The following is a 16,264-nucleotide window of genomic DNA, read 5'->3' on the forward strand; positions in this document are numbered from 1 at the left end:
CAGACTGCAGAGTGTGGAAGCAAGTAGAAGCACCAGGCATAGATGGCTTTCTCAAGGAGTTTAGCCAGGACCAGGAAGAGAAAGATCTCTAGAAGGCGTAGGATGAAGTGAAGGTTTTTTAAGGATTTAAGGTTTTTAACCACATAAAGGTTATTGTAGGCAGCAGGGAAGGAACCTGTGAACCGGGAGAGACTGGTGATGTTAGAGGAGGTGAGCAGCTGCAGAAGATAAGATAGGACAGGATCAAGGAGACCTGTAGAGGAATTTACCTTGGCAAGAATTCATGAGAGATTGGGACTAAGGGTAAGTAGGAGGGGAGAGCTTTTAAGTGATGTGAGATAAGAATTTTTGTTTGTTTGTTATTCATTCGTTTTAGCCACATCCAACTCTTCACGACCCCATTTAGGATTTTCTTGACAAAGATACTGAAGTGGTTTGCCATTTTCTTCTCCAGCCCATTTTACAGATGAGGAAACTGAGGCACAGAACGTTAAGTTGCCCAGGATCACACAGCTAGGAAGTGTCTGAGGCCAGATTTGAACTTAGGTCTTCCTGACTCCAGGCCCTGTGCTCTATTCGCTGTGTCACCTAGCTGCCCCCATGATATCAGAAGAGAATACAAGGAGAATGCACTTAGTTTTTTCAGTGGAGTGTGAGATGAGTTTCTCAGCTGACAGGATAGTGTGAGGGGATGCCTTGGACAATTTAAGGAGGGATGAACAGGTTTAGAATACTCTCTGTGGCAAGTGGGATGTCTTGTTGCATTGGAAGCCCTGTGGAGATTATGTAAACATGTATGTGCAATGGACTTGGGCAGAATGTGATTTCCTCAAGCTGCATTAAGCAGCATGTGAATAGGACCAAAAGCAGGAAATGGTTGTAGTGTTCTGCTGTTTGATCAACAATAGGAGAAGAGGTCACAGGATTCACGGATAGTGTAGAGTCAAACTGTTTCACTGCGGGGTCAAAAAAGGGAAAGGAGGCGAGTGCAAACAGTGGAGGAGTGATAGCCTGTGCGAGACCTGAGGGTTACAGGGACTAGCAGTCACCGTGAAGATGGAGAACAGGGTTAGGTGTGATGAGGTGGAGAGAAAGATAGAATAGTGAAAGGTTTGGATCTAGGAGAACATTGTACACAACCACAGATATATGGATTCCGTGAGGACCAACCCTGACATACTTTGCTCTTCTCAGCAACGTAAGGTGCAAGGACAACTCCAGGGGACTCACGATGGAGAATGCTATCTCCATCTGGAGAAAGAACTGTGAAGTTTGAATACAGATTGAGGCACACTACATGCTCGCCTTTTTTGCTTCTCTTTTGTTTTTGTTTGTGGGGTTTTTTTTTTGTTTGTTTGTTTTTTTGGTTCTGTTTCTTCTTTCTCATGATTCATTCCATTGGTCATAATTCTTCTCCACAACTTGACTAGTGTATAAATTAATTCAATGCGAAGTTATACATGGTAGTTAAATGAGATTCCATGCCGTCTTGGGGAGGGAGGGGGAAGGGAGGGGAGAAAATCTGGAACTCAAAATTATGTAGAGCCGTGTGTGGTAAACTAAAAATAAATTTTAAAAAATAAAAAAATAAATTAAAAAAAGTCACAAGAGAGAAAAAAAAGGTTTGGATCTGATCAGAGAATTTCGGAGCTTCATAAACAGGGCAGTGGAACGTTTGTGAGTGACGGAAAGGCCAGGGTTTAGCCATCTGCTAAGGGATCATCAGAGAGAATCCAGGTCTCAGCAAGAGCCAGAAGATGGAAAGAGTAAGACAGGAAAGGATTTAAGATGAAAGGAAGTTTGTTAATCATGGAACAGACATTTCCAGAGAACAACGAAGTAGGGATGGGCGATTCTGGAGTGCCAAGCAATACTGTGTGTCAGGCACTATACTAGGCACGGTGCTGAGGTACATACAAACATACATATATATAATGTACGCATGTACACACACAGATGGATGAAAGCTGTACGTTGGCCACCTAATTTCCTCATAATCTTGAAAGTAGATAGTCTACATTCACTTGGTTTTTCCTCTGTGGATGGTAATGCTAAATTATTCTGAGTGGTATGATTTGAAGAGAAATTCTTTTCAACATGCAATGTTAATAAGGAGCTTAAGCAAAGAAACCACCATGAAAATAATTGCAGCCCATTGATCGGAAAATGACAAAATAAATTATGGTACAGAAATGGAATGAAATATTGCTGTACAATAAGAAATAACAAACATGATGACTACAGAGAAACATGGAAAGATTCACATGAACCAATGCAGAGTGAAGTAAAGAGGGCCAACACAGCGGCACAGTGCAAAGAACGAGAACACAAAACAATCTGAATGAATGTTACAAAACTACAACGAACCAGCATGGCCCCAGAGAAGAGAGGTGAGAAGATGCCTCCCTCTGTTCCTTTGCAGAAGTAGAAGGTCCATGGCTGTCGAACACTGTGTATATTTTCAGATTCGGAAGGATGTATTGATTGATTTTGCTGATTGTTTTTTCTCCTCTTCCTCTTGTTCTTTTTTCTTTTAAAAAACATTCTTTGTTATATGAAATGGTTTTCTGGGATGGGACATGGAAGAACATAAGGGGAAACTTGGGTGATGTAAAAACCAAAGATATCAAAATTTTATTTTTAGAAAACTTCAGCTTATGCACTAAAACTAATTACAGAAGATAAAGAAGTAGAGAAATTCTGTGATGACTTTGGATAAATTCTCCAAATAAGGCAACATATTTAGTCCTCAACGACTTTAGTGGAAAGATAGGCCCAGAGGAGAATGGTGAAAATTGTGTGGGAAGCTATGGTCACAAATTAAAAAAGGAAAAAGAGACAAAAGTCTTTTGTACAATACTTAGAAGCCTTGTGCTGCATCACACGGAATCCGTAGGCACTGAATGTGTCAAGCTCTGTCCAGTATCACAAAGTGAAATTAACTACATCTGAGCAGGAAATGGCTGATTACAGGCAGAGCTGTCATTTCAGAAGCAGCTGTCTGTGCAATCAAAGAATCCACTGGTTAGAGCAAAGTAAATGCCAAATTAGAAGGAACAAGGAGACGATACGCTGCAAGTGATTATAGGCACTTCAGTCCAACCTATTCAAACAGAGTGTTGACACTTTATCCGCTTCCCAAAAAGCAGTGACATAGACAACAAGGGCAGCAGCTGTTTAGACTACAAGCTAATTAGCAAAACTTAACAGAAGAGGAGGATGAAGATTATGAGCAGCATCGCTTCACAAAAATCTGTCAAGCCAAAAATATGCTTTGCATAAGATCCAGCTAAGAAAGATCATCCCAGTCACCTTTGGATAAAATCAGAAGAAAGAAATAGCTCTCTTGGTGTTTCTCTAGTTATCTATTCTTATCAGCAACAGTGGGAGATCTACCACCTTTGTCCTTTGTTACCTCAGACCCGGTTGAAGTGACAGGTGGCAGAAGGGCCTACGAATATGGAGTCGGGAAGAACAACTCATCCTGAATAAATTAATACAGAAGAAGCCCATGCTGGAAGCCACACACTTTTAAAGGCAGTCAAGAATTTATTTTCAAGACATCTCGAAGAATGGATGAATAAAAGAGTATAGAAAAGATCATAGACCAAATCATCCCCCCACCAAAAAAAATTCACATTTTTAATCTATTCGTGTCCTTTTTCATATTGATAAAAAAAAAACTTTTACAGTCTACATATGCATCAGATGAAGTCTTGATCAAAACGAAAGAGAACAGTCACACTTTCACAGGTCAGTCAGCAAGCCGTCATTGAGCACCTACTGTGTGTTAGGCACTGTTAGATGCTGAGTGAGTTTCCAGATGGGGCCACTTCTTATCAATTACTTACTGACCAAGAGGTATAGAAAACATAAAATCCCACTGTCGTTTTGTAAAAATATTTTATAACATCTTAAACTGTTCTCCTCAAACAGTCTTTCCCCCATGCATATGTTAAAATTATACAAAATTATATGACAGATGCTACCAAGAAAATAACTTTCTTCAGAGATCCTCCGGGAATTAACATCAAGCATCCCCAGGATATTACAAAGCCTCCTCAGTGAATTACATAGTTATTCAAAAGAAAACAGTCTAACCATGACATTGGAAAAACAAAACAGATGGAAAACACATATTGCTTAGGCATACAGCCCAGTGGTCAGGAAATCTATTGAATTAGTGTGTGTGTGTGTGTACACACATGTATGTACTACATACATACAGACACATACATGTACACACATATATACATGTGTGTGCATCTGCATATACATGCTTGCTTATACACATACTTGTATGCGTATGTATATTTATATGCACACACTAAGGAGAGACTAGATCAGTGATTTTATTGGTAAAGGAAACTCCTAGATGAGGAAATGCCTTCCATCAATTCAGGTTGGCACCTACTGTGCATCTTACAGTCTTAGAAAGCTAGCTGCCTAGGGCTTTGAGAGGTTAAGTGACTTGCTTGTGGTCACATAGCCTTTATGTGTCACAAGTAGGCTTGAACCTAGGTTTTCCTGGCTTCAAGGCCAACTCTATCCTCTATATCACACACCCCCTTGTAGCCGGCTCTCTTGCTCTCGCTCTTTCTTCCCCCGTCTCCTTTTCTATCTCCTTTCTCTCCCTCTTCATATGTGTGTATACATATATGTATACATATACATAAATATACATGTATCTTTATGAGATATATATAAATCTTTATGAAAATTCCACACAAACACCACAACCACATATATTCTTGATTAAAATAGAAAGAGAACAGTCAGGTTTTCTCAGGTTATTCAAAAAGCATTTATTAATCATCTCCTTTATGCCAGAGACTGTATTAGATACTGGGAGATAGATAGATAGATAGATAGATACATACATACATACATACATACATAGATACATAGATACATAGATAGATACATAGATAGATAGATAGACAGACAGACAGATAGAAAGAGATTAGAGAGAAAGAGAAAAATGAACAACAGTATGACATAGTAGATAGAGAAAACTTGAACTAGCAGATGGACCCAAAATTGAATAGAAATAAAAGATTGGGCTAGGTTTCACTTGGGAAATTCACAGTATTTTCAATGGGCCCAAACTGCAAGCTGCCACAAGTCTATCTCTTTAATGCCAGTTTTTCCCTCCAGAGTTGTGGTATGGCAGCAAACCATGGAATCTTGAAAAAAATAAAGATTACACCCTGCCCAGAGGCCAATGTTAAGATGTATGGTGGTTGTATTTAGGTTATAGTGTCACCAATAATGACTTGAATACAAGAAATGATATGAGACTTTTAAGACCATGTATGACCAAGAAAGATATGCTGGTCATGTAACAAGAATAAAAGGCAATGGATTGGGGCAGCTAGGTGGCACAGTGAGTAGAGGACCGGCCCTGGAGTCAGGAGGACCTGAGTTCAAATGCAAACTCAGATGCTTGACACACTTACTAGCTGTGCAGCCTTGGGAAAGTCACTTAACCCCGATTGCCCTGCCTTCCCCCCTGAAAAAAAAAAAGGCAGTGGATGAACAGCCTATCTGCTACATTTTTATCTCCAAAATATTTTTTTAACTTAAGAGAAGGTTCTAGCACTTTGAATGGATACTTTATGGAGAATTTTCAGAAGAACATAGTTGAGAATCCTACAAAATGTGAATGGATGAGAGTTTACAGTCTCTGCTGTTAGAGGAGCAAGGAGATCACAGATTCATTTATATATCTAAGGGAGCAAGAAATAGAGGAAGTGGAGGAAAGGCAGGGAAGTGTATCAACAATCCAGCTAGCAGCTTCCGTAGGGGTGTAAGATCCACCAACAAGCAGCACCCAGAAAGCTGCCAACACAGGTCCTTTTGATCTGCTTTACTTAAGGAAAGCAACGTTAAGGGATTAACAATCTTACTTTAATCCAGCATACAAATAACATCCACCTAGTTCAGGGGGAAAAGCCAGCACCCTGAATTACAGACCAAATACAATTCGTAGTTATCAACATCTGGGTGTACAGCCGGGGAGCTCATTAGAATGGCTGGCCCAGAGTCACACACCAATCCTGCTGTGGCTCAGAGCTCTGAGAGAGAGAATGCTAACCTCTGCGCTTGTATATCCTGACCTCACCCAGGCTGGTCCTGGAGAAGTTCCCCGCCCCTAATATCACATCAGATACAAATCAATGGCTCCCAATGTCTCAGTGCTGAGAAATACAAAAACATCCCACTTTATCTGCCCCATTCAAACAAAGGCCAGAATCATTAAAGGTCAGCACAAAGTCCCACCTTAATTACTATTACAGGAAGAAATAGAGAAAGAGAAAGAAAGAAAATAAAAAAAATAAGTTATCAAAGAAGAAAAAGTAGACAAATCAATAATCATGTGAGAGAATAAACCAGATTAGAACAGAACCAACGAACCCTGTAATTGGGATTGGTCCAAGAGAACTAGAGGCACACATGTAGACAGACATCTCCTCTTGGTCCTTTCCATCTAGACCAGACAAAATTAAACTGAGTTGGATGGAACTAGCATACAGTCTAAAGGTTCTCTAAATCTAAACTATAGGTACATACTAACCATTAGATTACTTGACTGAGTTCACCCACTATCATTAAAAAAAAAAGTATTAAAAAGCTTAAATATATAATTGTAAAGCTTACTCTTCTGTGGTGGTACAAAGAAAATTATATAAACTTGGCTCCCACTCAGTATGAAATTATGATCTAATATTACCATATTAACACTGAGTTTTATACATATCCCTTTAATCCTCACAACCACCCTATGAGGAAGATGGTCATATTCTCCGTTAATAGATGAGGAAACTGAGGCCGACAGAGTGTAAGCGACTCACTCGCTGCTCCGGCGCAGGTCCTCATCACATTACCGTAGTCTGCTTAAGGGGAGGTAGGAGAAGGTCGGCCTGCCTCCAGTCTCTCCCCTCTGCGGTCCAGCCTCCATTCAGCCGCTGAATTGGTTTTACTAAAGTGCATGTCCAATCTTGTCGCTCCACTCAATAAACTACAGTGTCTTCTTATTGCCTCCAGGAGCAGATACAAAATGCTCTATTTGGCATTCAAAGCCCTTCATAACCTAACCCCCTCCTCCGTTTCTAATCTTCTTATACCTTAGTCCCCAATATGTTCTCTTCGATCCGGTAACACCGGCCTCCTGGTTATTCCATGAAAAAGATTATCTCTTGGCTCACGGCATTTTCTCTAGCTGTCCCCCCACACCTGGAACTCTCTTCCTCCTCTGCTTTGACTACTGACCTTCCTAGCTTACTTTAAGTTCCAACTAAAATCCTATCTTCTATAGGAAGCCTTCCTCCTCTGTGGTGCCATCCCTCCACTCATTATTTCCTATTTATCCTGTGTACAGCTTGCTTTGTTTGTTTGTTGTCTCCCTCAGTAGATTGTAGTTTCCTTGTGGGCAGGGATTATCTTTTGCCTCTTTTTGTGGCCCTAGTACTTACTACACTGTCTGGCACATCGTAGGTACTTAATAAATGTTTATTGATTGGTTGCCAGAATCACTGAGCTAATAAGTGTCTGAAGCAGAATTTGAACTCAGTTATTCCTGACCTCCAGTCCAGTGCTCTATCCAGGCTGCACCAGGACCTAATGACAGAATAAAAACATTAAGGCAACACATGGACTGTGCTTATGTGCACAAGGAGAAGAGAACAAGGCATACGCCAGCTTTGGCAATGGCAGACACTACCACTTACAGCAGCTAATCTATACTTATCCTGATATCCTGAATTTTATGTCTTTTCTTCATAGAACCACACATAATTGACCTGAAATGACAGTATTTAAGCCTAACCTACCAGGGAAAATAAATCAACATCTAAAAATTCATAGGTTGTTACGCAACACTAAACACAGCCTTTGGAAGTATAAAAAGGCATAATCAACCCACAGTGGTTCCAGTGTCCAAGGCAAGAGTGTCTCACAGTTTTGACTGAGCTTCTTTAGTACTTTCAAAGATGTTTGACTTCATCAGTGTCAGTGAGTACCCTTCCACCGAAGCCAGTCATGCACCCCACATAGATACTTCTTACTAAAGAGTTTCATAAGTTACTTACTGATGCTTCTTGAAGTAGCAAAACATATTTACAATTATTCTGCTTTATGGACTGGATGATATTGGCATTGGAAAACTTTTCAAATCCAATTGCTAAAAAGTTATTTTTTTCCCATTCTACTTCAAGCTTCTTCCTCCAGGCCTTCTCTGACAGGTTCCCACACCTTGTAGGAGATATTTTGCTGAAAGCCGATACAAGTGGGTATATTGTTTCTGGATTTTTTTCATAATTGAAGGGGCATGCGGCATATTTTCTATGCATTATGCTTACACTTAGAGCCTTGACCTCCACCCGGGGGGGGGGGTAGTTCTACTGTCTCTACAAGAGCTGTCTGCGAATGTGATCAAATCTTATCAATTCCTTCCTGAAACTTAAAATATTGTAGAGTTGGGTTTCGTTTAGACAAAATCCTGTTTCTGGTTTCTTTAACAGTCTAAGTTAAGATATCCCTCCTTAGGAAAAGAGCACATAACTTCCTTAGTTACAAAAGTGACACATAGCAGGCTGTCCATCTTATGCAGTAATATAGACAGCATTTAGCTTGATACGTTAAATTCATCTGTCAATCTCATGAAGGACTACAAGGACACTGGTGAGACCTCCAGACAGAAACATGAAAGATGTCACCAAGATGTAGCACCTATAGCAAGTCTAACCTTGCATTGGTGCAACATTGAAACCCTTTTAATTGTCAAGATGGTAAATCTGGTAAAGTGGTATAATAAGGGCTCTAGAAATCTACCATAAGCACAAGCAGTAGCAGAGGATCACAGATTTGGAGCTCTGGGACCTTAGAATTCATCTAATCCAACTGCTATATTGACAGATGAGTAAACTGAGGCCCATAAAAATTAAGCTTAGACAAACTTTTGGTGAAAGTAGTAAAATAGCCACCATGGAGACCGTCCTTTTTCATAGTAGATTCCAGTCCTAATGCCAGGTGATAAAAATATACTTTGGACAGAAATTTCACAATAGAACCTGAATGTTGGACTTCCAATAGTATACATACCAATTTAGAGGAACAAGAAACTTAATCTGTTGTATGAACACTTTCTGAGAGTAGTCATTGCTTCCTGACCTAATGCCATCATCATTTATGGTCACAGAAATCTTATCAAGGTGATCAAATTACTATAAAGGAGACAGGGATGATACAATAGAGAGAAAAACATCATTAATGGTATCCTATTTTTTTTAATGGGTTCTACGTGGCACATTTGATAAGAGCACTGAGCTTGGAGTCAGGAAGACTTATCTTCCTGAGTTCAAATAGGGCCTCAAATACTAGCTGTGTGACCCTGGGCAAGTCACTTAACCCTGTTTGCCTCAGTTTCCGCATCTGTAAAATGAGTTGGAGAAGGATATGGCAAATCACTCCACTATCTTTGCCAAAGAAACTCCAAATGGGGTCACAAAGAGTCAGACATGACTAAAAACTACTAAAACAATTTTTATTAATATTTTGAGAATTGCAGTTACTATTTTAGACTGATGTTATTTCATCATTTTTCTGTTGGTGATGTAAGAAAGAAGTTATAGATAAAAAATGAAAAGATACAGAAAAAGAAAAATACAATAGAGAGAAAAACATAGAGAAGGATCTATCTAGATCAGACCCCTTCTATTTAAGAGTGAGATACTAATTTTAAAGCTACTTTGAGTATTTTTTCATTTGTGCAGGATGGTGAGAATGGGATAGGTAATGAACAGCCACAAATTTATTAGACTTTACCATTGGTATTTCTCCATCAAAATAACATTGAAGTCATTTTTTTGATGCTGAAAACGTATTATCAATAATTTCAGGGCACTTGCATTTTAACATGTAGTGATATCCTTATCATGAACTGGCTGCCCAGCAATCAGACTGACATGTATTTCTTAAATCCACTAACTCTTGAAAGAAGTTGACATGCTAGTTTACTAGATATTTCTAGTTGACTAGATAATTTCACATTCAACATACGTTTAGGTTTTCATTGTCCTTTGAAGCTATTAGTCAGAAATTGCTCTCTCCTTCTCTCCTGTTACTTTGCCCTGCCCTGAGTTTACCAGGATTTGTAAAGATTCCATTTGATACAACCCTAGCAAGGTTTGGGTGGTTGGAGACAACCTGTGCTATATGATTTATGTGGCTTTATTTTCCTCCCTCTCACTTCAGGCTAAAAGAGATTAAGATGAGTGAGTATGATGCAGACACTTACGAGAGGTTTTCAAGTGCTGTACGGCGACAAGTACATTCCCTCCGGATCATCTTGGATAATTTGCAGGTAATCCTTATTTTATTGTAACCAAGCAGATAACCTGTAACCAAAGCTTAAAATACTAGAGAAAGCCACTTAAAACCTTATTTTCTATTAAAGAAAAATAAAACAACACCATCTTACATTTAAATAACACTTCAATGTTATCCAAATGACCATTCTAAGTGAGAAGCTCAAGAAAACAGTAATTTCAGTTTACCTTTCCTGCTGTCCTGGTGGGAAGGATTTGGCAAGGCTGCATGATTAGAAGCTGCCTTGATTTCACCAAATATAAAGTTAGCAATCACAATGGTACTGAAAGACTCATGAGCATCTCATCTTTGCTCACAAATGAAATTATGGTCTTGGTTTCTACTTATATTTCAATGTACCTTTACTTGACTATTTGTGTAGTTCTTGGGAAAAGGGGGAGCTAATTCTCTGGTGTCCGCCTCTCCTCCTCAGTTTCCATCTGTGACTTGCTCCTTTCTATAGATTCACAGATTGTTTGCTCCCACTTGAGAACCTGAGAAAGGAAAGGTCAAGAGCTAATATGGTTAAGTCAGTCAATTTTGCCTCTTCTCACAGACCCTTTAAAAAACTAAATTGGAAGTCGAAATTATTTGTTAAAAGGAAATCTGTTATCTGAGTGTTTAATTGTTCTATTCCATGTCTTTCTGCATTTAGCATGGATAATTGAGAGTTGAGTGGCTGAGTAGGTAGAAGTCTGGGCTTGGTATTTGTCAGTAAGATCTAGGTTCATGTCTGTGTTGGTAAGCAAAATAGGCTCCTTAGCACTTAGTTCAACAAATGCTCTTGAATAGTTTGGCTTTTGTTCCCTTTGAGTAATTCATTGAGCCTTACTAGGTGCCAAGCCCCAGGCCCAAACACTATTAGGTGTAAAACCTTAGTGGGTGTGGATTGGCAACTAAGGTGGGGCCCAAGGTGGGGCTAACTCCAGGGAGGGCCTAGTTTACCTTTCTGGGAGAGCAGAGGCTCTTAGACCACCGTGGGTTTAAGTCCACCTCTTTGTGACGATTCTAGGTCACGTGGGTGAGTCGCATGTGTAACTCACCCCTGACACTGAAAAAGATATAAAAACCAGGGATTGGCTGTCTGTTCCTTGGAGCTCATTGCCGCAGCAGTGGTGGCACGTAACTCTGGGCCAGCCCTTGTTCTGAGCTTCCAGGCTGAACCCAGGTGTTGGTAACTATGAATCTGTATTGGGTCTGTCTGTTGATGTTTGTACTTTGTTTGTAATTTGCTCTGAAGTTCAGGGTGCTGGATTTTTCCCCTGAACTAAGTGAATGATATTTGTATGCTGAATTAAAGTAAGCTTGTCAACCCCTTTAACCTTGCTTTCCTTATTAAAGCAGATCAAAAGAACCTGTGCTTTCCCAGCGTGCCAGCAGCTTTCTGGGTGCTGGCTGTGGGTGGATCTTACACCCCCACAGAAGCTGCTAGCCGGATTGTGGAAACAAATGGCGTAGTCGTGGTCAGGATCTGCCTTTAACAGGAAAGCATGGCGTTTTGGGGTGCTGGGTTGGTTGAATGTTTCCCTGTTTTTGGACTGCTCTTTGTACTTGGGGTGGCTATGGTTCTGTGCCATGTCACAGACCAACTATGTGAGCATGGGCAATTCACACAGCCTCTCAGTACCCCCAGGCAAACTCCAAGTCTATAAGTTACAGATGGGTCGCTGATCTGTCTGCATCAGAGGAGGGAATTCATACACCAGGGCTTTGTTATTCTAATGAGAAAACAGATCAGATTCCCCCTCCCTCCAAAAAAGAAAAAAAAAAGTTCTTTTAGAGTCAACTTATACAAATTTAAATAAATTACAAAAACACCAACACTACATGGGAGGGAATCAATTGCCTTATTTCAAAAGATATAAACTGTACCAAAACACTAGAAAAGAAAGGTCACATATATGCCAGAATATTTATAGCAGTATTTTTTTTTGTACTAGCAGAATCCTGGAACCAAAGAGAATGCTCATCAAGTGGGAAATGTCTCAACAACATATGGTAGATGGATGTAATGCAATCTTATTTTGACATAAGAAACAATGAATATGATGAAAACAGAGAAGCAAAAGGAAAACTGAACTGATACAAAGTGAAATAATAAGAACCAGGAGAACAGTGCACAAAAGTGATTTAAAAAATGCAAGATTAAGAAACAAAATAATCAATCAATAAACATTTATTAAGCATCTACTACATTCCAGGCATTGTCCTAAGCATTTGCCCCCAAAGAAAAGATGTGAAAAGACATCTCCTTCCCTTCTTTGCAGAGGTGGGAGACTAAGGATATGAAACATTGCCTATAATGTCAGTTCTTTTTTCATAGTGTTCATTAGTTTCAGTGAGCTGTTTTCTTTTCCTTCTTTTTATTCTTTATTGTAATAGATAAGGAGAAGGTTAAATACATTAGGAAATGTAGGTGATGTAAAAACAAAAGATATCAATAAAAATTTATATTTATTTTCTTTTTTAAATAAGCTTTATTACTGTCTTTTGTTTTTACATCATTGTGGTTTTGTCTAGTATACCTCCTCTTTCCCATCCCAGAAAGCCATCCCATGTAACAAATAGTATTTTACAATTTTTTTCTAAAGATTGGAAAAGACTAGATGTATTGTTCTACTTCTCCTCAGGGAAGAAGATTTATTATAGCTTATAATTATAGATGACTGAGCTTAACTTTGAAGGTAAGGACTCTTGGAATAAATAATCAAAAGGTCAATATGTAATGACAAAATTTACAGTTTGGGCAGCCTCCATCTTTTAACTAGGTTTTGTTTCGAGTTTGTAAGTCTGTTGTTAGAAATCTAGCATATTTTTCCATTAAAAAATGATGTTCTAAATGGCAATTACATTAATAGGCTAGCCACAGATTGCTTCTTTAAGCCATGCTTAGCCAGAGTCTGAGGATCTGGAATCCAGGACAATATAATATAAAAAAAAAGAAAACAAACATAAATTTCTTCTGCATTTAGCATGCACAGAGCTGGCCCTAGGTGAATTGTCCTTTGTATAACCATAATAACTCATATTTAGATAGCAATTTAAGATTTACGAAGTACTTTCTCTTAACAGCCCTGTGGGCTAGATAGTACAAATATCTCTAATTTTAAAGAAGAGGAAAGTAAGGCTCAGAAAGATTAATTGGCTTGCCCCTTGGCCACACAGCTCATGACTTTCAGAGCTAGGATGCTTCTAACTCCTTTTTTCCAAACTTTGTCCTCTTTCTAGTTTCCTTTTCTGGGGCACACAGGGGCCAAGCATCCTCATAGCATCTACAACCTCCACTCTCACACCTCTGCTAGGCAGGGCCTGCCTTCCAAAGTGTTCCTACCTCCCTTCCCTAGTGGAGAACTCCCATTATCTCAGTGCAACTGATCATTGCTAGGCAGGGAGAGGAGAATAAGCTGATTGAATTAATTCCCACAGAGTCACAAATCTATAATGCTCTCAGAGACTTTGGCATTTTTTAAAAGGGGAGGCTTGTTTTAAGTGTAAGCAGTGTCACACAGGGAAGTGAAAAAAATCCAGATAATTCAGGGAAAGGCATTTTTGGACTGCATATTTCTGTATGTAGGGGTCACTTGTAAATGGCAGATTCACTGTATAAAATTCAGAAATGTCCATGGGGAGCTGGGAGGGAGAAAAACGTGACTGGAAAAGGGTGATTGGGATAATGTTTGCTAGAGGAGTTCAGAGGCTGTGCAATTAATGGCGATTAGAATGGCTGTGAGGGAGGCATTGGATCTCATTGACAGGAGAGGGAATCTTAGCCAACAAAAAAAAAAATTAGAGTTGGCAATGAGTATGTTTGGGGAACAGTGATGAGAGCAGCCTGACTGGAGGGATTCTGTTGATGAGTTCTGGGAGATAAAGTGAAGTAGCAACAAGGGTCTGAGAATTACAGGAGTGGAAAGGTCCTTAAAGGCTACTGAGTCTGACTCAGTCTGACCCCCTCATTTGCAGTCCATGAAGTTGAGACCCAAAGAGATGAAGTGTCTTGCCCAAGGTCACAGAGCTAGTTATTGGCAAAGCTAAGATTTGAACCCAAAAGTCCATTACTACAAATTCCAATATTCTTTCTACTCTTCCAGAGTTAGTGGTTTATTAGTAGAATGGGACCACATTAAGGAGATGTGAATGCCAGAAAGAGGTTTTAAAACTCTCTCTCCTATATGATATAAAGCCTTTGGAAGGTTTTTGAATCGGAAAATTACATTATGAAAATTCATGTTTTAATCAAATTAATCAGGTAGTGGCATACAAGATGAACTGGTGGAGGGTACAGGGGATGGGTGGGAGGAGATCAGGCAGAGGAGACTAACTTGTAACTGTTAGAAGTTGTCCAGGCATGAAATGATGAAGACTTGACAAGGGGTGATGGCTCTGGTAATTTAAAGGAAAGGATGGTTGTGAATGATGAGGCTTTGAAGGAAGACTCACTAAAACTTAATAAGTGATTAGTTAAGAAGGGAAACCTTCAGTAATTGAGGGAATAGAATTACCATTGAAGAAGCCAAAGAAGTTGGTAGGTGGTACTGACTTTGAGTAAGGTGATATTTTTTTAGATATCTTGAGTTTGAGGTAACTACAGATATCCAAAGAGAGATGTCTCTTTAAGATATGAGACTGGATATGGAGAAGTGTACCTTTCAAAGTGATAAGCAAGATAGGATAGTTAAGCCAGGAAACAGGATCAGTTTACTAAAGGAGAGGGAGGTAGCAAAGAATACAGAAGACTACTGGGAGTTATGTTGAAAAAACAGAATAATTAAATGGGGGAGAATTTCAATAATGATGGTGTAGTCTTGTGTTAGAAATAGAAGGCTTCATGGTTGCAAGTGATAATATCTTCACTGCTACCAAATGAAAACAAGTGCTTCAGAAAAGAAACATAGGTTTGGGAAATAAATGCTAGTTAAGAACATGGCATCTGAGAACAGAATATGGCTTTCTGGAATTTGGCTTAAAATAAAGAAATGACCAGCTCCTACCCAAGGAACCTAAAAGGGGGCGGGGGAAATGTATTCACCAGGAATTGTGCAAATCTAATTAAAAAGCCTTTAAATCAAAAGGGAAAGGGGAGAGAGAAAACTGTCTATTTATGTCTACCAAAGAGTAGCTAAAATGTAGAAAGAAGCCTAGGAGTAGAATCACCCTGAAATGCATAGCATACAAAACCTAAGAAAGGAGCTAGCCATAGAACCCGTGGGCTCAGGCATCTATAAGCAAATGTAGCATGGACAACAAGCAAAGACATTGTAATGCAAGAAGGCAAAGCTGACCTCACATGTATCCCTGAGACTTTGTAGGATGGGACCCATGACTAGACTGTGATTCTAGAAAGGGTATACCATATTCAAAAGGAACAGGATATGAAAATGAGGAGATGGATTGGTCTTATATGTTTAAAAAGCCTATTTATGAGGGGAAAACCAGGAAATGGAAGAGCAATATTTTCATCAGTGACTACTTAAAAACCATCCCCAATAGACTGGGGACCAAGGGGAAAATTATGTGAAATTGGCTCACTAGCCAGACCCAAAGAGCAATCATTAGCAGTTTAATGTCAGCCTGACCTGGAAAGAGGGTGCTAGAGGAATGCTGTGCTGCTTAACATTTTTAGCAATGGCTTGGATAAAGGCATCAATGGAATGCTTATCAAATTTGCAGATGACTCAAACCTAGGAGGTACTGCTACCGTGTTGGATGACAGGGTCAGGATCCATGAAGATCTTAACAAACTAGAATATTGTGTTTAATGAGATCAAATTTAAATGTGGATAAATGTAAAGTCTTATCCTGGTGCTCAAAAAATTAACCTCCTCAGTACAGGATGAGGAAGGTAGGAGCAGGTAATAGCTCACATTTAAGCTTTAAAGTTTGCAAAGTGCTTCAC

General features: G+C 39.4%; 1 protein-coding gene across 1 annotated transcript in view; it reads left to right on the forward strand.

The window, feature by feature from the left end:
- VWA8 (von Willebrand factor A domain containing 8) overlaps positions 1 to 16,264 on the forward strand; it is a 391,960-nt gene that overhangs the window by 343,765 nt on the left and 31,931 nt on the right. Inside the window, exon 40 of the mRNA XM_036757477.1 lies at positions 10,255 to 10,363. Coding sequence (XP_036613372.1) covers positions 10,255 to 10,363 — 109 coding nt within the window. The remainder of the gene's footprint in view (positions 1 to 10,254; positions 10,364 to 16,264) is intronic.

Source organism: Trichosurus vulpecula, chromosome 4 (assembly GCF_011100635.1).
Source record: "Trichosurus vulpecula isolate mTriVul1 chromosome 4, mTriVul1.pri, whole genome shotgun sequence".
NCBI classification, from domain to species: Eukaryota; Metazoa; Chordata; class Mammalia; order Diprotodontia; family Phalangeridae; genus Trichosurus; species Trichosurus vulpecula.